This window comes from Mytilus edulis, chromosome 4, assembly GCF_963676685.1.
Source record: "Mytilus edulis chromosome 4, xbMytEdul2.2, whole genome shotgun sequence".
Taxonomy (NCBI): domain Eukaryota; kingdom Metazoa; phylum Mollusca; class Bivalvia; order Mytilida; family Mytilidae; genus Mytilus; species Mytilus edulis.
The window spans coordinates 87590828-87614173 of record NC_092347.1 but is presented as its reverse complement, the minus strand read 5'-3'; the positions used below and the strand labels follow the sequence as shown (position 1 = coordinate 87614173).

Below are 23346 nucleotides of genomic sequence, written 5' to 3'. Positions count from 1 at the left end.
ATGTTTCTATTAAATAAAATCATCAATTTAGCACAGTGACAAAGATAGCTGCTGCATTACAAAAGGACTTGTTTTAAGTTAGCACAATTCTTTACATATGACTATGCATTTATAACCAAGCAGCTTGTGTCTCAAAAAAAATGTTTCAATTTCAAAATTTTCCCACATTGCAAGTTTAACTAAAATGTTTGAGACCTATGCACATTTTCACTTTTAAGATGTTTTTCTAATAAAGAATTGCAAATTTATAGTTATGTTATTGTGAGTTGATGAGTAATTGACAAAGCTGATACCGTTTACAAATTAACATAATGATAATCTTACATAAAAAACATTTTTATTTATTATTTTTCAGTTGAAGTATACAGTAGACTTAGAGGTTATTAATTTTGATGTTCAGATAACAGATGTGGACCTAACCTCATTATCAGGACTTCTAACATCACTCTTAGGTACTCTTCTTTGGTTTAATATTATTGTACATCACCACAAATATAATGTACGAGACAAATTTTGCCTATCTGAAATTTTGTTTAAAGTTTTTTTTCTCTCTTCATTGCAATATTTAGGAAAGGATGTAAAACACAGTTCGTTCATTAAAAAAATGTACAAAAAGGGATCTGGTATGATTGGTTATGAGACAACTTTCCACTAAAGACTAATGAGGTCACTGTGCAGTCTAGATCTCAACAATGAGCAAAACCATAAAGTAAGCTATGTAATACACAGCTACTTTTGCATAGGTACTATTTCTATACCAAAAATCTGTAGTACTGGAAATCTACTTTTAATATTCAGGTACTATTTTGTTACTTAAGAATTATTGTAATATTTAGAGATCTGTATTTTACAGTACTTGATTTGTACTAATTTAAGTACTACAGATTTTTGTTTGCACAGTTACATTTTAAACATTTTGAAAGTTTGTCTTTTTCAAATCTCATAAAGTTATGATGTTCAAACATAGAATACTGTGATCATTGTTGGTATTATTTTTGTACCGATATTTTAAGTACAAATCAAGTACTGGAAAATATACTTGTAATATTTAGTACTATTTCTTTACTTTAGAATTGTACTAAATATTACAAGTAAATTTCCAGTACTACAGATTTTAAGTACAGAAAGAATACCTATGCAAAAGTAGCTGTGTACCTGGGATGACAAAATATGAAACAATCCAACTGATTTAAAATGTTTAAGGTAATATCATTAAATGAAAAACAATGCACCAGATAACAACCAATATATATGCACACAAAATGTATAGCTTATTATTGTCTTCTTATGATAACTGCTCTAAAGGTCATTCATTCTTTAATATTAATTTTCAAATGACCTTAATTTGTAATAGTACAGTCATTTGAAAATTAATATTAAAGAATGAATGACCTTTAGAGCAGTCAATCAATCTGTAGAAGATGATTGTAAATTTTGTAGAAGACATAATAATATAAATAAAGATGTCTGTTCAAATAGAACTCAAATTTTTTTTTTCTATTTTTGACATATTTCTTAAGATTTTGTACCTTTTTAATGTTAATAATATTTTCCAGCTTCTAAAGAGAATGACATATACAGTAAATACAGAGTGAATGTTCGACAATGTACGCAGGACGAGAGAGTGCATGAAAAATTAGAATTACCAGGTAGTGTGTTAGGTTTCATAATAATGGTCAAAGATTTAAGTGATAACTTATTTCCAACATTCATAAAACTAAGCTTGAGTAGATTTTTGGGTCAAGGTCACAATACTTATCCCCATCTTTTAACATACATTGTCAGTCAGCAGACTTTAACTTACAATCCTTATCAAACAAAATAATGAGTACCCTTCTAAAAAATCTGTTGCTTATGCTTTGATCCCATAACTATGGCAACTTGGCTTTTGTACTCATGGTGCTTTTGGTATTTTGCATTCTATTTCTTTGAAAGTACAGTATTGAATAGTTGACTTAGTTTAAAGTTTCCATTTATGTCTCTGTTTTAAAGTTGAAATAATACTAAATAATAAAAAAGGTAGTTTTCAATCCGAGGTCAATCAGCGTAAACAACATCATTGAACAGTTTGTTATAAATATTACGTTATAACATAAACATGGTGACAAGAAATTTAGGTGAAAGTGCACCAATTGGAAAGTTGTTTATTCAGACTTTGTGGACCATGTTTAGGTGGGGTTTTTTTTGTATATATTTTTGTTTGTTTGAGGAATTGTATGTTTATAGTTTGTGTAGTTGATGTACTGTATAATACATATGGTAGACTTTGGTAGTTCTTGTTATCATTTACAGTCAAACCTGATTAAACTGGACCCTGAATAAACCGGTTTCCTGTCCATTCCGGCCGAAAATGAAAGTCCCATTTTTTTCCCTTCAAAGTGTTTGTTAAAATACCCTTTGTAAATCGGACCCTGTGTATTCCGAATTCCGGTCTAATTATGCAGTCCCAATACTCTTAATTACATTAATTATGACCTGTCAAAACCGGTTTATCCACTTAATTTAAAAATCGATATGCAATCAAAACATATCTATTTATACAATATGGCTTTTCAGGATAATCAATTAGTCAGATGTTAAGCTGTGAACTGACAATCGTACAGGAGTGAGCTGTATTATTTATTAAAACATTATAAACGTGTCAATTAAACGAAAAGACACATCGAATATATCTCGGATTGAACTTACGTTGTAACTTGGATGAACAAATTTTAAAAATCGCGGAGTAAGAAATTTACATCATGATTTCGAAATCCTGGGTTCCCTGTTGTGAACCCCTAAACACATGACCTTGATAATGAAAAACACCCGGATGGCAACAATCAATTGATATTGTACACTGTACGAAAACGTTTCGATAGTGTTGAAATTGTGTTTGATAATATTCTGGCTTTTTAATCGGCCATGGAATTCAAACGTTTCAAATTAACGATCATGGAAGAAAATCGAAATTCTCGTCTCACAATCCAAACAACGCGAGTATTATGATGCAAATGCAAACAATGAAAAACGAAGTAATATGTATTAAAAGAAGATTGTCTTTTATTATTTTTAGGTTTAGACGAAAAGTTACATTTAGAAGATGAAAAGCAGAACAGATATGAGATTTATTTGTTGCCAAAGAAACTAACAAAGCCTTATATTGGTACACATCATGCACTTTATTTGTCTACAAAAGGCAGAGGTAATAAGTTTTATTATAGTCAAGTTTTATATTGTAGAATATAATGCTAATGTAATTGATATTAAATCTCAGTTCCATATCTTAATGCAAACTTGTATGGTCATGTGATACTGATATATTTAATCTATATTTATGAGTCTTTTGTAGATGAAACACACACCTTACAGTTAATTAGAATTAAGTAATTTAAAACTCATCACTGATAACAGGAATAGCTAGGTGTGCATTGTGTCTGCAAAAGAGTAATAAATAAAGCTCAAATAAAAGTTTAAAAGGCCAAATAAAAGTTTAAAAGGCCAAATAAAGTAAGAAATTAAAATGCATGTAGGATGCCAAATTTGGAAGGTTTTGCCGTATACATGTATAACTATGACAATTCATTCTTGGGGTAGAAACTCCTTAGTATTTTGAAAAAAATCCAAGTTTCATATAAAGTTGTAAAAAGTTAGAATGTGACTTTGCTCTAGTCAAAGGTGAATTCTTGAAAATAATGCACCTTATGGACAGTGGACTGACATCAGCAAAATGTATATTTAGAATTTCAAAATTATTGTCCGTTTCAGAAGATATTGTACACCTAGTAAGTAAAAGCTTTCTATTACAGAGTTGTCTTCAGTATCAGAAGATATTGTACGCCTTGTCAAAGAGTATTTTGTTAGAGAATCAGTGCTGATGAAAACATTTCAAGCCACTAAAGGACAAAATAAAGCTACTAGAGGACAGAAAATTACACAACAGGTAAATGACTAAATCGGTGTTCTCCCCAGGCCGTTTTAGCGTTGCGGCACCGTGATGCTATAATAATTTTCGTAACTCTATATTTATTTTGAGGATGCTATTTTTCTTGTATTTATTGTAAACCCATGTCTGATATTTTGAACTTTCATCTAATTAAAGCTTGTGATCATAAAAATGATATCACCTTTAATTGTAATCCCTTTAAGTCGGACAATAAAGGCAATTCAGAGTCATTAGATAGGTGTTAATAACCCTTTGGGGAATAACTGTTTGGATACAAATACCCCAAGCTGACATTTGTGACATGACTTATACCAAGTAGTCAGATCGCAAATTTCATCATGCAGAAAACGTAATAAAAAAATCATAAAACAATTCGAAATCTACGTTTGCATAATGAAAATTCAAAGATACAAACGAATTATCCCTTTCTTTTCCTTCCGGTATAATAATTTACTTGTCAATCAAGAGTGTATATAAAACATTTTAATTTTGAGCTAAATAAGTTTGATACTACCTTAGAAAGTGATCATAATTGGCTTTAGTTAATGTTTCATTCTTTTAATGCATTAATAAGTCATATGCATTCCCAATCTCTGGTAAAACATTGTTTATTTTCGTAAATTTACCTTCGGCCGATGTTGAAATATTTGTGTAAACTACGGATCTGAACCGAGCTAGATATGTCAAAAATCCGCATTTTACGATGCACAAATTAAATGGCACAGTAGAGTAAGAAAGAAAAACGATCTCAAAAGAGAATTGCTAGATCTTCTTACTAAATGTATTCTTTTTGAAAAGGCATTGTTAATATACTGATTAAAGAAGCTTGACTTTTGTTTATATATATATCATTTTGAATTGATATAAAGAATTAACCGGAACTAATTCATTGAGTACCATGAAACAATGAATTTCATAGACATAACATTCATTCTTGAGTTGGGAATGTACTAGGATAACTGGAACCACACTTATATTTATATTTGGCCCAATAGGAAAAAAAATATTCTGTAACTATAAATGAATATAGAAAACATAAATTGAAACAACTGTTATCATGGTTATAGTTTAATTGTATTCTCAGTTATGAATTCAACAATATAAACATATAACATAAAGGAAATAGAGCATTGCCGCTACGCGACAAATGACTAGAAAAAAATACAGTTTATATTTTTTTTTACGCCAAATGTGATGCTATCCAAAATTTCTAGGGAGAACACTGACTAAATGACTTCATTTTGTTATATTTTGGTGAAAGAAATGCGAAATGTTTACCTATGTCATAATAATAATACTTTATTCCGTAAGCAGATACAGCCCATAGGATTAAACAGATACACAAATTATATAGCATTAATGTTATAAGGAGCATCAGATTTTGACACTTTGTCACTACATAACAACAATATCTTCTGTTATGAAAATAATGAGACAAGTATCAACCATATGTTAAAAAAGTCTTTGGACAGGCACATAGATGATGAATCTAAGTTCAATAGGTCACTTTCTGATGTTCTTTTTATCTTCTCTTCCTTCTCCTGTAGACTGCAACCTTGTGAATGAGCTCGTTAAAAATCAGACTCAGTGTGTTGAGCTAGTATCCAGGTATGTTGATAAGTCGTTCACATAACGCTATTTTTATGCCCCACCTACAATAGTAGAGGGGCATTATGTTTTCTGGTCTGTGCGTCCGTCCGTCTGTTCATTCGTCTGTATGTCTGTTCGTTCATCCCGCTTCAGGTTAAAGTTTTTGGTCAAGGTAGTTTTTGATGAAGCTGAAGTCCAATCAACTTGAAACATGGTACACTTGTTGCTTATGATATGATCTTTCTAATTTTAAAGCCAAATTAGACTTTTGACCCCACTTTCACAGTCCACTAAACATAGAAAATGAAAGTGGGAGTTTCAGGTTTAAGTTTTTGGTCAAGGTAGTTTTTGATAAAGTTGAAGTCCAATCAACTTGAAACTTAGTACACATGTTCCCTATGGTATAATCTTTCTAATTTTAATGCCAAATTAGATTTTTTACCCAATTTCACGGTCCATTGAACATGGAAAATGATAATGCAAGTGGGGCATCCGTGTACTTTGGACACATTCTTTTTTTCTTATTTTTTCTGTAAAATTAGCTTTGATTTTTTATTACCATGTATTGTCAAGCTTGGTAACTCATAATTGTTTCTCAGTATCTCAATGTACGATGCTGTCCCATACTGAACCAATTGACCTTGTTTGTTTACATTTAAATTCCAATGGCGTCAAAATCACTGGATATAAAATCGTTCTACCCAATCAAATTGCTCTATTGTCAATTAGGTGAATTTTCAGTCTACAGCAATTAAATTATTTGTTTGTGGGATATTGCTTTAAAATAGTTTGCAATAATTTTGGGATTTATTCAACAGGAAACCTCATTTTTTGCCATCCTTCGACATCAATGGAATTTTGTATGAATATTTACCTACAGTCATGATGGTCAGAATATCGATCTTTTTATAATAAATCAATTTTTATTAACCTACTCTATATTCCTGCACAAAATTATGGCAGGAACATTGTTTTTTCATATAATTTTCCTTTCATTTTGGTTGGGCTTTTTTCGTGGGAAAGTCATGAAAGACTTAAGGAGCTGGTCATTTTGAAATTCATAAAAAATCGATTTGCTTGACCTGTATTACATTCAGAAGTCGGGATTGAAACGGTCATTAGAAGATTGGCATTTTTTAGCAATACTTGAGAATAACAATGAAAAATTACCTTTAGACTTGTTTTTTTTTATTCAAAAGAGTAGAAAAAACGTATTCTGCACTAATTTTCTACGCTAGAAGTAGCGTAATGACGTCAATGTGTAGTTTCCCCGTGTGTTAAATTCAAACACAAATACAGAACGAGCTTACAAGATGACCGATTTAAGACTACGGTTGGATACAAAACAGGGTTATTATGCATATTTCATTGACATAATCTCGTCCTGAATATGCATTATCTGGATCATTATCATCTTATTTTTATACTTTTAGCCAGATAAAGAAAGTATGAGAGCTGTCAAATCAAATGATGAATATGATATAACCTTTAGCCTTGTGAACCCTCAACCTGACATTTTAGATGCCCATTGGGATATAGAATATGGAGTGTGTGAGTAATTGTAACAAACAAATATACAAAATGACCTTTACCCTATTGAACCCTCCATGTGACATCTTAGAATGTGGATTATTTAACTATACAAAATGACCATTACCCTTGTGAACCCTGAATAAAATGTGATTTATGATATGAAGTTTTCAAGTCATTGTTAAATGCTAAAATACGATTTTGCAATAAAAATGATGCATAAATCAAAAGGTGTATAACAACACTTGGAACAGATCAAAGTAACTTTGGTGCATACAACACTTGCAACAGATCAAAATCATTTTGGTGCATTTACCACATATTCCATATCAAAGTAATTTTAGTGCATACAACACTTGGAACAGATACAATTTGTTGATGCATACAACACTTTCAACAGACCAAAGTTACTTTGGTGCATACAACACATGTTCCTGATAAAAAATTCCTTTTATTTTAATTAATTTTATTATTTTACAGCATATTTAGACCCATTGATATTAAAGATAGAACAGTATGCAAAGTTGAACATCAAATCACAGGTAAGCCAACCAACTCTCTTTTTTGCCTTTTTACAGCTTTTACATTAATGCTAGCAAGACAAATCTTTGTTTGGCTTGCTTGCTTTCTTTGTATCAGTGTTTGCTCAAGCATGGTAATTAAGATAGGCGGGGCTTCAGCTTGTATACATCATACTTAGATTGTATTGGACGTTATGTCTGAGGTTAAGGACACTTAATTTCAAAACATCACATGACAAATATTCTCACATGTTTTCTCACCTGTAAAAATACAATAATTTGTCAATGAAAGAAAAATATAAACTTTTTTCTTGTATGAGGCTGAGAAACTGGCCTTCAACATTAAATGACCTAATATTGTTTTTATAACATATCAATCTATTAGTTCAGTCAGTTATTTCCATGCAACTCAAGAAAATATTCCAAAAATTGGGAAACAATTGTACCGAAAAGAGAAAATCAGGTGCACCTTTTTTATGTTAGGGTGTGTTTGAGATGAATATTTTGTCTTGAAAATGTACAAAACAAGAGTATTTGATACATCATCTCGCTTCAGACTATATCATTTTATATAGCAAGATACAGGTTGACTTCATAACATAAAAAAAAATCACAGTACTAAAAGATGAAATATAGGGGTCAAGTGAAATACCTATCCAATGGATCACAAAATCAGAGTAGGTGTGTTCGAATAGCTATTTTACTAAAAGTGCTTGACGACAGTCTTTAAGTTGGATCTCTGAAAAAAAAATTGTCTTCTGTTGCTACGATTGTGAAAATGAACTGGCGTAATAGGGAGATAATTTCGACGAAGTAGAATCCTGTCTGTATTGTATATTAACAGGTAAGGAAGCATGTGAGAATATGTATTATGTGATGTTTTAAAATTTAGTGTCCTTAACCTCCAACATAACGTCCAATAAAATTTAAGTATGATGTATACAAGCTGAAGCCCCGCCTATCTTAATTAATATGCTTGAGCAAACATTGATACAAACAAAGCAAGCAAGCCAAACAAAGATTTGTCTTGCTAGCATTAATGTAAAAGCTGTAACTACTCATCTTTTTTTGCAATAAGCAATGTTGCTGTCCATCAGATTGTGTTTTTCTGAATTTATACCAACAGGCTAGACAACTCTATGTCAAAAGTTTATTGATTCAAGAGTCACTGTTGAGTGTTTTGCAGACAAAACAATTGTCTGGTATAAAAAAAAAATCCTTGTACCTATGATAAGGTTTTTGACGTATGACTTTAAAGGGGCACTAGCTATGAGATATATCAAAAACTTAATATATTATTTTTTTTGGCTCAATCAGTAATGAAATACAAATAGTGAAATAATAATTCCTTTTTAGTAGCCAATAATGTTCAATTTTGTCAAAATAAGCAAAAAAACATTGATTAAGAGTTATTCACTTGCAAGTGAATACTTCGACCTCATTGAATCCGTATTCATGTGAACTTTAATTTAACCCCTAAGCTAGGGATGGATAACACGTGAATTGTATGTGTAAAGTTATTTAAAGGAAGAGAATGTCAACATTGAAAGTGAAACCAAGGTAAATCATTTGATTGACTGATTCGATCCACAATAAACATGCTATTACAGGTGAAAACGATGATAAACATTTATTTTTTTATCTGTAATATGAAATTAAATAGACCTAGAATAATTCAACAGCACATGTTTGCTTAATCTATTTATATCTATATTTATGTTTACATCACTTATATTGTCATTGGATGACTATAGAGGTCAACTCGATAAATAATTAGATGGCGTCTACACTCAAATACATACGAAACGAAGCTACGTATTTTCATGCCTGTGCCTTGTTTATTGTTTTATTTAGACTTTTAATAGTTTGGGTAAATGTTTTACATTGTTATAAATCAAATATAAGAATTTGATTAGAATCGGTGAACATGAATTTGACAGTTAGTGCCCCTTTAATTTCCTTTTTACCTGATAGACATACATACCCCTTATAATGTTTAAATTTTCATTAATGTATGTTACAAGACTTAATTGTTTAGGTTGAAATATCCAGTACAAATTTTGCCAGCCTTTTACTTTGCTGTTTTAAGTATTAAACAAATTTATCAAACAAGAGTTTCATGTAATAAATAGGTGATGTACTATACTGGGTTACTGAGGAGACCAAAATCAGACGAAAAGAAAGGAGAATTTTACTATGATATGGAGGATTTACCTCACACTATCAACCCATTGGAGGTCAAACTAGGTGAGTAATTGATAACATAATATGATATGGAGGATTTACCTCACACTATCAACCCATTGGAGGTCAAACTAGGTGAGTAATTGATAACATACTATGATATGGAGGATTTACCTCACACTATCAACCCATTGGAGGTCAAACTAGGTGAGTAATTGATAACACTATATAAACCAAGTTCTAAGATTTTATTACAACTGGCCTTTAATTGTCACTTGTTGACCTAATGGTGATTGCAAAATAATCACTACAGTATTGTTTTTTTACAAACAAATATTTTTTTATTGTGATGCTTAAAATAATTATAAATTTTCTATATTTATTTTTACAGGATCCCATGCCTCTAACAACCCTACGTTAAACTTTTTGACTTATGTCCCCAGTAGAAATCAACATCCATTGTATATCTGTCAGAGAAAAGGTAAGTTGATTTTATTTTATTCATATTTTATTTGGTTTTCTGACTGCCACAGAAAAAAAAAGTGTAAGCTTATATTAGAAAATGAATTTTGTTTAAATTTAAAGTTTTGATTTTTATGTTATATTAATGTACATGTATTGCGTTTTCTCAAATTGTTGAAAAGACATAAGTTTGAAAAGCATTCTCAATATAATTGTAGATTAAAAGTTGTATATTGTTTGCTAGTGATCAGGGTATCTTTTTTTTCTGGTAGGGTTTATATAATAAAGAAATTTGTTTTTTTTTAAATTCATAGTTAATACCAGAATATAAAGTATGAGATTTAGACTTTCCAACAGAACATATTTCCTATGTAGGTCATGGTAGGACTAAACTTACTCATTTATTTTAACACCCTAATTGCATATGTATATTTTACAGGTGTGAAAGTGGAAAGTAACTCATTCCTGAGTCCACGTTGGGGTGGTATCTTTATTTACAATGTGCCAAACCCAGGAGTCAATGATACTCTGCCTGTTCCAGTCAGTCTAGATATGAAATCTGTAATGGAAGTGTTTATAACTCAACTAAAACTTCTGCTCAATATTCAATCAGTTGTGAGTATGAAACACATGATCTAGTTATACTTTGACTGTTAATGATGTGTTTTATTTACCCTCATTTATACTTTGAAATTTTCATATGAGCATCAGTACATAAAATGTGCACTTTGTTCCTGCAATTTGTTGATTTCCATCACTAAGACATAAAAAAAATCCAGAAATGGTATAAATGTTAAACATGGCTTTATATGTTCTCATTCATTCTTCAATCGAACATAAAGTATATAAATCTTAAACCACAACGCTTAGGCTAGTACATAAAAACAAAAACAGTATTCTTTTGGGATAAGATTGCCAGATGTGCAGCTTACTTTATAAGTTTTATAAATTCTGCATTGTCCTCTGCCATGTTGAAACATCTTCAAAGACAAAACAGAAACAGTCGATATACAAATAATCAAAAACAATTTAAATATTCTCCATATAAATAATGATAGGTGGGAGGAGGGGGAGGTTAACTGCACTATCAAGTATTGTTTAATATACAAAAAATTATATTACATGCTTATGAAATTCAAACAGCATTAAAAATATTTAGAGCAGCATTTTAAACAAATTGAAGGTCTAAATGAGCCATTGGTAAATTTGTATTTAAAGGACATTAACACATCACATGAATGTGCATGTGAATAAGACAAATATAAGCACATGTATTAGATAACAAGAATAAATAAATTTCTACATAAAAAAAAAAACATATATTTTACAGAGGAATAACACCTATCCATAATGATTTTTTTTTTTTAATAATAGCACTAGATGGTCTAGACCTATTTAAAGTCTAATCAAATAATCAGAATTTAAACATGTTAATTTGATCTTGTTTCTATTTGTAGTCACCAGATACAGTAGAGATAGCTGATCCTCAGAATAAGATTATTTCTGAATGGGTAAGTGTTTCAAATGTGTTTCTGAAAGGCAAAATTACCACAGCTTGAATTAAGCTAAATTACACCACTGTTTCTGGTTCATTAGTAACAATGTATATGAATAAAAATAGATTTTGGGTGTAGGTCGATGAGACAGCAACCCAATGATGATAAAAACAAGGAAAAAAGATGGTAAAAAATAGTCTTCAACAATAAACATATGTCTATACAATATATTTAGCTTTAAATTACCCCGTCTTAAAAAGATGTAAATAACAGAGACTATCAAACATAGCCCATCAACATTAAATATTTCAGATAACAGAAACATCAGGATATGACATAAGAGTGGGTCTCATTAGGGTCTAAGCGTGATGCGGGAATAATGATATTTTGTGACACGTGAAAGTCAATTTATTGTGCCGTGAAAATGGGAAATGAAGTCTAGTGGGACACAGGAAATTACCAAAAAAATAGAAATTGCTTACGTACATAGTGTTAGCGGGATTCGGGAATCTGACGTAACAGTAAACAGGATCTGGGATCAGAACCCCCCAATGAGACCCCCATAAGACAACACAAGAGATTCTTGACTTGGGACAAGCACTGGAATAGCTCGCTTTTCAGTGTGAGCCAAGGCTCAATGTTGAAGGCTGTACATGACCTATAATGGTTTACTTTTTACACATTGTGACTTGGATGGATAGTATTGTCATTGGCAATCATACCAATATTTTATATCTATGGATTATATTTATATATATTTTTCTCTTTCCAGGAATTAGATAACTGGTTAAGATACAGATGTATAGAAAATCTAGGAACATCAGCATCCACATTAAAATCATTGGCACAGCTATTAGGGAAAATTAGAAATATGGTTATACAAGATCACATAGGAAAACTGGTTTGTTTTTATCAGATTTCGATATAAAAATATTTGTAGCTTTTATTTGAATATCAAAACTCTATACTGATATTAATAGTTGTATTTGTAAACTTGAATGTGGTATAAATAACATTTTCCTTTTATTTTTACTTAATTGATTGTTTGAATGTGATCTTTCATCTGTCTAGTTTGCAGATACTTTGACGTTCTGCAATTTGAATAGGCAGATCTCTTTGAGATAATATTTGTAAGATATTCGTTCCCTGTCAGATTTAAGACTTTGCAACCAGACATAATAAACATTTACAGATCTTCTTCAGGCCCACTGACCAAACGGAAATAAATAGGAGATAAATGTGCCTTTTGTGTTATTTATGAAATACCCTTACTTTAAATGCTAATAGACAACCTATATAACATCCAGCTATTAACCTGGTTTTAAATAAGATGTGCTGATTAAGTTTTCATACTTTGATGTGGATTGATTGGCTCATCATTTAGTTACCTGCAGAAGTTTATTCAGATTTTGTTTCTTAATTGGACCAGTTACATGCTGATGTTTTGATGCATATCAGCCATTTGATATAAGAATGTATGACTGAATTGATTGGATTTTAGCATAAGGTTAATATGTAGTAAAATTATTCCTTGAAAATTGTAGAACCAGGAGAACAAAATACAAAAGAAAAGATGATGTGTGGTACTTACTGATCAGTCATCTAGAGCCGATCCTTGAGAATTTTTTTAAGCAAACAAGTTGATTCCATATACATTTTTGTACTACAAAATTGAATAGCTCTGTGTGTGTAATAAATGCTCAGTGTTGTTTATTTTGGTTCTGATTAATCAATAAATATGGCTGTCAGTGGGTTTAATACTTAGATTTATATTGGAACCACTTAAAATATATATTTTTTCATACATTTTACCTTCTTGAACTAATCATTCTTACATTGACATACAAACGGTTTATTATTTTCAGGTTGAGGAAGCTGTGAGTGCTATTAAATCTAGTCACAACTATTTAGCTCAGGGAAAGTTAGATAAAGCCTTCCTCAAGTCAAAACAAGCCTTCAAAGCCTCAGGTATTTACATAAAATCTAAAATTGTATTTTAAAAACAACACAACTTGTCCTCAATATTTACAAATGTTACAGTACAAATTGAAGTTACCGGTATGTAATATACAAAACCAGTACAAAGTACAGATTAAAGGAAAAAAACATGTTGATAAATAAAATTGAATTACTGAATCATATGATGGTTTATTTCCCCTGATATTAAAGTTACTATTAAACCTTTTTGGAATCACAAAATTTTCTCTCTCTAAAACAAATTAACTATAGAAAATACAAATACAATTTTCTTTTCATATTAAGGTTAACTAGATTGATCAATTTTGTCCTCAAAATTAATCAGTTTTTTTTAAATTAGCTTTGAAAACTTTGGATTATTTACTAATACATTTGAACAGTAGTTTACTTCCACATTTATAATATCCTTACCACTGGACTTGTCAACAACAAAATAGTGAGAATATATAAACGTGCAATCAAAAACAATCAGTCTAACAAAAATCCCATGGTCAAAAAGAAATATTACAAGAAGACAAACCCTCAAAAAAAAAAAGCTCAGCACAGAAGAAATAGGATTAAGCAATACTATCCTCATAAAAAATTCAGTGGATTTTAGAAGGGTCTGCAGTTCATGCTTCACTTTATACTACTGTTCATTCAGCAGCTTGTTTCAAAATAATGCTCTCTTCAAAAGTAATTTTCATGTATTTGTAGCTGACTAGTTGCTAGAAAAAATTAACAAGGTTTAAAATTTGCAAAAAAAAGAAAAATCTTCAAATATGCTTGTCAGTTTAAATATATGGACATTCATCATGCACTTTTATATTTTTTTTATTATTTCAGAGACAGCCTTCTTTGATCCATCCCTGCTAGAACTGTTATATTTCCCTGAAGATCAAAAGTAAGTAAAAATCTCTAAATCAGTTTTAACCAGATAACAAATATGATGTATTTCATGTCTAATTTAACTTTTTTAACCTTTCCTCCATAATGACGCCTGTGTAGTGCCTCAGTTGAAACGTCTTACCTATGAAAAATCTGTATCAGACTTAATAAAATTTGTATCTAATATAAAAACACAGTGTGGGAACGGAACTGTACGGTTTTCTACTAATTTGGTCATTCGGGAGACTGTCAAGCGGTGCTCCGACATTAGCAAAATAACAAGTTGCTTGATGGAATCTTTAATGAACTCATATGTCAGAGTTCGCGAAAACTTCGTTTGACCCGTCGGTCATGGGACCGACAAAGCTAGATTATTTGTCAGTCCTACAAAATTTTAGCCAGTCCTAAAAAAATCTGTCAATTTGATCCTAAAATAAAAATAATAACATATTTTATCCTAAAATATCTTTATAATTATTAGTTTTATTTTTCACAGCTACGGACAAATTAATAATGATGGACCAGTTCTGTTCTTCTGATTGTTCTTAATTAAAGTCATCTTCACTATCTATTTCATCAAATGAATCATTTTCTTAGTATTTGTTAACTCCATCTAAGATTTCAATCGCCGATTGTTTGCCAAGAACAAATTTAGCAGGCCACGTGTAGATCGGCACTTCGGTTTCCATAAGTTTCAGTTTGTTTATAACAGGAAACCAGTACCGGAAATTAGCAGCAGGTACATCTGAAGACCGATGTAAACACATATTGGAATTAGTTGCGGTACAACTAATTACCGATAAAATAGGAACTACAACGGCCGTTTTTACATCGGTCATCAGGACCGGCACTAGGTTTCAAAATACTGGTCCGAGCCTCATTTTGACCGAAAGGACCGACAGGACCGACCATTTTCGTGAACTCTGATATGTTGCTATATAACGTTTCTGCTTCAAGTTTTGATGGCCAAAACATTCTTTATGTAAACATGAACCAATAAAATAATAAGAAAGATGTGTGCATTCAAACGTTTTCCTTAGAATGGTGGAGCTCCTTGTAAAATGATCAAAATTGTCACACAACAGCGATAAAAAATGTCAAATAAACATCGAAAAATCAATGTTTGCTACCTGAATTTTCACATGTACCTTTTCTGATATATAGTCTTACCTATCTTAAAGTTTCAAAGCCATTGTCCCAGTAGAAATCTAAATATATTCATTTTCTCCATGTCGGATATTTTTATTGACTGTACAATCGCTTGCAAGTTTACTGTAATATCACTCGGAGCCTTCCTGTACAATCGCTTGGAGCTTTTCTTTTCATCCTTTGGCCAACTAGACCACTCCGAAAGGAGGGTTACCTACTTTACCTTGTTATGACTTCATATGACTAATTATAACTCTTAAGTAGATAATGCTTACTACCATCTCTTCTGCCACATTCATGATCAGTTTATGTTTTCCATGATACTTTTGTCATATAAATATTTATTAAAACTATTGCAATCCAATACAATATATGTCTGGCATGATTTTTCTCTCCTTTTTCTGTTACGATTTAACAGTTACTTATTTGGTATTGTTATCATTTTTTTAAAACCTAAATTACACACTTAAAAGTGTTAATGATGTTTGAAGCTTTTATTTGAATGAATGCAGCCTGCATTAGCGGATCCGGTATGCGGGGAGAGGGAGTTTTGGTGGTTGAAACCCCATTTTTCCGATTAATTTTTTATTTTGTGGACGTTTCAGTGTGTTCCGTTGTTTTGATCCCCCTTTTGCAGAAAGGCAGGATCCGCACCTGGTCTGATATCGTCAATAATAGTATGCTGATCCGATCATTCATCTGATTTTTTTTTTTATAGTTTGGTCTTGTGCTGTGCTAGTTTTGGGGAGAAATGAGCGCACACAGACATTTTTAACCCTGCCAAATTCTTTATGTACCTGTTTCAAGTCAAGAGCTCGTAGTTCAGTTGTTGTCGTTGGTTCATGTCTGTCATATAAATTTTTCGTAAATTGTTTTATTATGAATTAGGCCGTCAGTTAAATTCGAAAGGTATTGATTCTTATTTTTCATGTCGGGACCTTTTATAGCCGACTATATTAATTGCTTAAATCCATTTATTTTTTATTACTTTGACAATCATATCACATCTCCTTATTTTTATATTGAAGATATAAATGTGGTTTTTGATAAAAATGTTGTTCTTACTAAAATAAACAACTGTTTCGTTCGTTTGTCGGATGCTATAGTGGGGAATATTGAAAAGTTGCTGAATCGTGACATTGATATAAAAAAAAAATCATGTTGAAGGATTTTGTGTTTTCTCTGTCTTTCAGATAACAAGTCCTCTCCCATCCTTGGTAAAATTTAGTAGCTATAACTTGTAATAAAAAGACATCTCACTTGAAATTATACCACATCTTCTTATTTTAATATCATGTTTATTGATATATACGTGTCTTTTCTTGGATCAGTGGTTAGCTACCACCATTCGACATTCGAATTCCTTGTTATAGTTACCAAATTAAATAGTGTTGGGTGCATCTATACACCATAGGAGGAGCTAAATTTCACGAGAAAGCTTTGGAAATTTTATTAGTTCATCCTATAGTGTATCTACACATAGCCAATCACTTTTTTATTTATGTGTCAAAGTTAACAACTGATATCACAGGAAAAAAAATGTGTTACATTGTAGTTTCTGGCTAAAAGTGCGAGGTATCGAACATACACCACATGACCATTTTCAATATCCTGGTAAACCAATCAGAGGGTCGATATGGAACTGTGGTGTATGTGTCGATACCCTCACACTTTTTCAATGGAAAATCAGACAAACTATGGTACATATGGTTGTATTGTTCAAATATGTATTTATTATTATTTTTTTAAATTGCTGGTAAATAATTTATTAAGTAAAATTCAAAATATGCTAATTACCCTTCCAGAGAATCTAGTCAACTTTTCGGTATATATACATATTTATTTTGTAACAGGATTATTTTAGATTAGATTCTAAACATATTTTGTACTGTCCTTTTCTTTTTGTCTTGTATATTTATCCAGTGGTTTTGTGTTTATGTGTTACATATTTGTTTTTCGTTCATTTTTTGTACATAAATAAGCCGTTAGTTTTCTCGTATTACATTGTTATTTCGGGGCATTTTATAGCTGACTATGCGGTATGGGCTTTGTTCATTGTTGACGACCGTACGGTGACCAATAGTTGGTACTTTGTGTGTCATCTTGGTCTCTTGTGGAGAGTTGTCTCTTTGGCAATCATACCACACCTTTATTTTTATATCTGTTGTACACATTTTGTTTTTGTCTTTGATATAGTCACCTTAAAAGGGTTCCTTGATACAATCTTAATTGTCAAAATGACCGGTTTTATGCTTATTTTCACTTCAAATACCATAGATGAATTTAATAGGACAGCAAGAAATAACCAATGCAATGCATATACAATGTATTTTTATACGACCGCAAAATTTGAAAAATTTTTCGTCGTATATTGCCATCACGTTGGCGTCGTCGTCTGCGTCGTCGTCGTCGTCGTCCGAATACTTTTAGTTTTCGCACTCTAACTTTAGTAAAAGTGAATGGAAATCTATGAAATTTTAACACAAGGTTTATGACCACAAAAGGAAGGTTGGTATTGATTTTGGGAGTTTTGGTCCCAACATTTTAGGAATTAGGGGCCAAAAAGGGCCCAAATAAGCATTTTCTTGGTTTTCGCACTATAACTTTAGTTTAAGTTAATAGAAATCTATGAAATTTTGACACAAGGTTTATGACCACAAAAGAACGGTTGGGATTGATTTTGGGAGTTTTTGTTTCAACAGTTTAGGAATTAGGGGCCAAAAAAGGGCCCAAATAAGCATTATTCTTGGTTTTCGCACAATAACTTTAGTTTAAGTAAATAGAAATCAATGAAATTTAAACACAATGTTAATGACTACAAAAGGAAGGTTGGTATTGATTTTGGGAGTTTAGGTCCCAACAGTTTAGGAATTAGGGGCCAAAAAGGGACCCAAATAAGCATTTTTCTTGGTTTTCGCACCATAACGTTAGTATAAGTAAATAGAAATCTATGAAATTTAAACACAAGGTTTATGACCATAAAAGGAAGGTTGGTATTGATTTTGGGAGTTTTGGTCCCAACATAATAAGGGGCCCAAAGGGTCCAAAATTAAACTTTGTTTGATTTCATCAAAATTGAATAATTGGGGTTCTTTGATATGCCGAATCTAACTGTCATGACTGTGTATGTAGATTCTTAACTTTTGGTCCCGTTTTCAAATTGGTCTACATTAAGGTCCAAAGGGTCCAAAATTAAACTTAGTTTGATTTTGACAAAAAATGAATCAGTTAGGTTCTTTGATATGCTGAATCTAAAAATGTACTTAGATTCTTGATTATTGGCCCAGTTTTCAAGTTGGTCCAAATCGGGGTCCAAAATTAAACTTTGTTTGATTTCATCAAAAATTGAATAAATGGGGTTCTTTGATATACCAAATCTAACTGTGTATGTAGATTCTTCATTTTTGGTCCTGTTTTCAAATTGGTCTACACTAAAGTCCAAAGGGTCCAAAATTAAACTTAGTCTGATTTTAACAAAAATTGAAATCTTGGGGTTCTTTGATATGCTGAATCCAAAAATGTACTTAGATTTTTTATTATGGGCCCAGTTTTCAAGTTGGTCCAAATCAGGATCTAAAATTATTATATTAAGTATTGTGCAATAGCAAGTCTTTTCAATTGCACAGTATTGCGCAATGGCAAGAAATATCTAATTGCACAATATTGTGAAATAGCAAATTTTTTTTTAATTAGAGTTATCTTTCTTTGTCCAGAATAGTAAGCAAGAAATATCTAATTGCAAAATATTGTGCAATAGCAAGATTTTTTTTTAATTGGAGTTATCTTTCTTTGTCCAGAATCAACTTAAATCTTTGTTATATACAATATACAATGTATATTCACTTTTTACTACCAACTGATAAATTAAAATAATCTTTACCATTCAGTGATAACAAGCAGTTTTTTTTACATCTTAATATTTTATGATGTATTTAAATGAGTAGTTATTGTTGCAAACTCCATTAGAAATTTTAATTGAGATTAGTTTTGGAATAAGGGAAAGGGGGATGTGATTAAAAAAATTGGGTTCAATTTTTCTCATTTGAAATTTCATAAATAAAAAAGAAAATTTCTTCAAACATTTTTTTGAGAGGATTAATATTCAACAGCATAGTGAATTGCTCTAAGAGAAAACAAAAATTTTAAGTTCATTAGAACACATTCATTCTGTGTCAGAAACCTATGCTGTGTCAACTATTTAATCACAATCCAAATTTAGAGCTGAATCCAGCTTGAATGTTGTGTCCATACTTGCCCCAACCGTTCAGGGTTCAACCTCTGCGGTCGTATAAAGCTACACCCTGCGGAGCTTTTGGTATAAATTTGGCCAAGCAATTCTACAGGAAAGCTCTAAGCGATTGTACAGGAAGGCTCCGAGTGATATTACAGTAAACTTGCAAGCGATTGTACAGTCAATAAAAATATCTGACATGGAGAAAATGAATATATTTAGATTTCTACTGGGACAATGGCTTTGAAACTTTCAGACAGGTAAGACTATATATCAGAAAAGGTACATGTGAAAAATCAGGTAGCAAACATTGATTTTTCGACGTTATTTGACATTTTTGATCGCTGTTGTGTGACAATTTTGATCATCTTACACGGAGCTGCACCATTCTAAGGAAAACGTTTGGATGCATATATCTTTCTTATTATTTTATTGGTTCATATTTACATAAAGAATGTTTAAGCTATTAAAACTTGAAGCAGAAACGTTATATAGGAACATAAGAGTTCGTCAAAGTTTCCATCAAGCAACTTGTTATTTTGCAAATGTCGGAGCACCGCTTGACAGTCTCCCGAATGACCAAATTATTAGAAAATCGTACAGTTCCGTTCCCACACTGTGAAAAAGGATATTCATGAGAATAACTGACTGGAATTTCATTGAAGATTTATTTGTTTTCGCAATGCATTTGAACTTTAAACCTGATAATTTTTTATGCCCCACCTACGATAGTAGAGGGGCATTATGTTTTCTGGTCTGTGCCTCCGTTCGTTCGTCCGTTCGTTCGTTCGTTCGTTCGTTCGTTCGTCCGACTTAGGTTAAAGTTTTTGGTCAAGGTAGTTTTTGATGAAGTTGAAGTCCAATCCACTTGAAACTTAGAACACAAGTTCCCCATGATATGATCTTTCTAATTTTAATGCCAAATTATAGTTTTGACCCCAATTTCATGGTCAACTGAACATAGAAAATGAAAGTGCGAAGTTCAGGTTAAAGTTTTTGGTCAAGGTAGTTTTTGATGAAGTTAAAGTCACAACTACTTGAAACTTAGTACACATGTTCCCTATGATATGATCTTTCTAATTTTAATTCCAAATTAACGTTTTTACCCCAATTTCACGGTCCACTGAACATGGAAAATTATAGTGCGAGTGGGGGATCCGTGTACTATGGACACATTCTTGTTTTTATTTAAAAAATCCTATTTGAATGAAGTATATAAAAAAAAATCCATGGAGGAAAGGGTTAACCTTGGTGGCTGGGTGGTCTAAGTAGTTGAACTACTGTATCACTAACCTGTCAACACTGAGGTTGTGAGATTTAATCCTGCATGGGGCAGGTGCACTAGATTCCAATCTTAATTAACTAGGATTGTTAGTTTTCCTACCAAAGATTGTGGTTATCTCCGTGCAATCTGGGTTCCTCTGCAAATTAAAACATCCAAATAAGTACAGTGGTCATACAGTTTCAATAGATTATACAAGAATGAATATATGTTTTGTCTCTTTCTACCAAAGGGGACTCTGTGACCGAGTGGTCTAAGTAGTTACTACTATAATCACTAGACAGTCAACACTGAGATTGTGAGTTTGAACCCAACTCATGTGGGTGCACTTGACCCCAATCTTAATTGACTGAGATTGTCAGTTTTTGGGGTTGGTGATTTTCTATATGCACTCCGGCTTCCTCCACCAATAATAACTTGCCGCCACGAAATAGCCCCAAAGTGATGCATGAAAGTGGCATCAAAAACACAGAAAATCAGAAATCTTACTACCAACATATGAACAGTTACAATGCATCATTTGAAAAGAAGTTGGGTTGTCTGCTTATTTACTAGTGAGTTTATTTGATTTAAAAAAAAAACTAGGAATTTATATTGGGACATTTAACTCAATAGAAAGTATCTCTTGCTCATGATAATTTTTTTATTTTTCAGATTTGCAATATACATTCCATTGTTTTTACCAATAAGTTTACCTGTGATAGCCTCATTATACAAGGCATTCAAATGGATCAAAGAACAAAAAGCTAAAGTGAAACAAGAATGAGGGTTATTACTACAAGTTCAATGGACATTTGAGTTATTTGTCAAGATGCTAATTACCACCTTCGTTTACAATAAAATATAGCGTACTTCACGTAATATCTGCTGGAGAAAAAAAGACCGTGTATTTGCTGGGGAAGGATAGTGTGTTCTGAGCATTGCTATTGTATATTAATGTTTTGAGGAAGTAGTGTGGTCCCTGCAGAAGTTGTCAGTTTTGAATCCCTTATGCTTATGTTAACACTTGTGTGATTGTGATAGAATTCAGAAGTGTCAACCATTATATTATCATTATTGTGTATTCATTGATATAGATGTCAGAACTTTGATTAATTTGTGTTAATTGTTATCAACCTCTTTTAAAGATCATTTGAACCAACCATAAATTCATCCACTTCTATCATTTAAAAAAACTGTTTTGACACACAAAATTTATAAAGCTATTTATACTGCAACTAGTTGTGTTTATTTCCTAAATATAGTAACACAGCAATGTTTTGTGCAATGTCAATTTCATCATGGAGAACTTTTTCCACAATCAGGGGCTCCTTAAAGGATGAAAATACGTTTGAAATTAGTTTAACAATTTAGATAGCTGTCAATGTATTAATATAAGTTGCAGTATAAAAACAATATTAGGGCAATGTCAGAAAAATAAAAACTATTTTGTATTTGGCGCAAAACTGGGGAAGGGCACGGTAGAACCTTGCCCTTCCCAAGTTTCTCAGCGTCATACAAAAAAGTTTATATTGTTCTGACATTGACCTAATATTGTATAGCGTTAAGCATGGTTTAGAAGTAGTGAATCAACACATTTTTCTCTGTTATTTGCTACACTATTAAATGTGGTGAAATCTACAAAAATAAAGACCCCTTGTATTATATCCTTAATTGTGAAAGATATTTTGATGATTTTGTTATATTTATTAAGACTATGAACAATTCGTACATACCATATAATGGTATGCTATTTTATATGATCTTTTTTTTTTAATGTTTTTACATTCTGTCAATAAACATTACTTTGATACAACTTTAGTTTTATGTTTACATTAAAGTGTATATCAAACTTATATATAATGCAGGACAGAGACAGCTATTTCCTTCAATTTTGAAAACAGATAAAATATTAAATTGTATTGTTGAATGATAAATATATTAACAATTGCTTAAAATGGCTAAATTGCCGTGATGTATTGTTGAAAGATGCTTGTCTCTCAAGTGTCCACTTTTAATTAACACTTGGTACTTAGTCTAGCTGTTTCCTAAGTTTGAAAACTATGCAATTAAGTTTTTGGTAAATGATTGGTGTTCTAAGAGAATCTTAATTGATGACCCATTCTTCCATCAGGTATAGCTTCCAAAATTTA

General features: G+C 31.5%; 1 protein-coding gene across 3 annotated transcripts in view; it reads left to right on the top strand.

Annotated features, from left to right (window-relative positions):
- The window catches only part of LOC139520901 (GPI transamidase component PIG-S-like), a 29829-nt gene extending 6820 nt beyond the window's left edge, over positions 1-23009 (top strand). Inside the window, exons 3-18 of one of the 3 annotated variants that reach the window (XR_011663976.1) lie at positions 356-452; positions 1557-1649; positions 3056-3184; positions 3789-3922; positions 6949-7066; positions 7526-7587; positions 9699-9813; positions 10142-10231; positions 10652-10827; positions 11670-11723; positions 12481-12609; positions 13574-13676; positions 14511-14568; positions 21869-22248; positions 22342-22475; positions 22756-23009. Coding sequence is in view for 1 of the 3 variants with exons in the window: in XM_071313934.1 (XP_071170035.1) it covers positions 356-452; positions 1557-1649; positions 3056-3184; positions 3789-3922; positions 6949-7066; positions 7526-7587; positions 9699-9813; positions 10142-10231; positions 10652-10827; positions 11670-11723; positions 12481-12609; positions 13574-13676; positions 14511-14568; positions 21869-21980 (1470 nt within the window). In the remaining 2 variants the exon portion in view is untranslated. Of the gene's footprint in view, positions 1-355; positions 453-1556; positions 1650-3055; positions 3185-3788; positions 3923-6948; positions 7067-7525; positions 7588-9698; positions 9814-10141; positions 10232-10651; positions 10828-11669; positions 11724-12480; positions 12610-13573; positions 13677-14510; positions 14569-21868 lie in introns of all 3 variants that reach the window. The other 2 variants (XR_011663975.1, XM_071313934.1) reach the window with 2 other exon arrangements.
- The last annotated feature ends 337 nt before the right edge of the window (positions 23010-23346 follow it).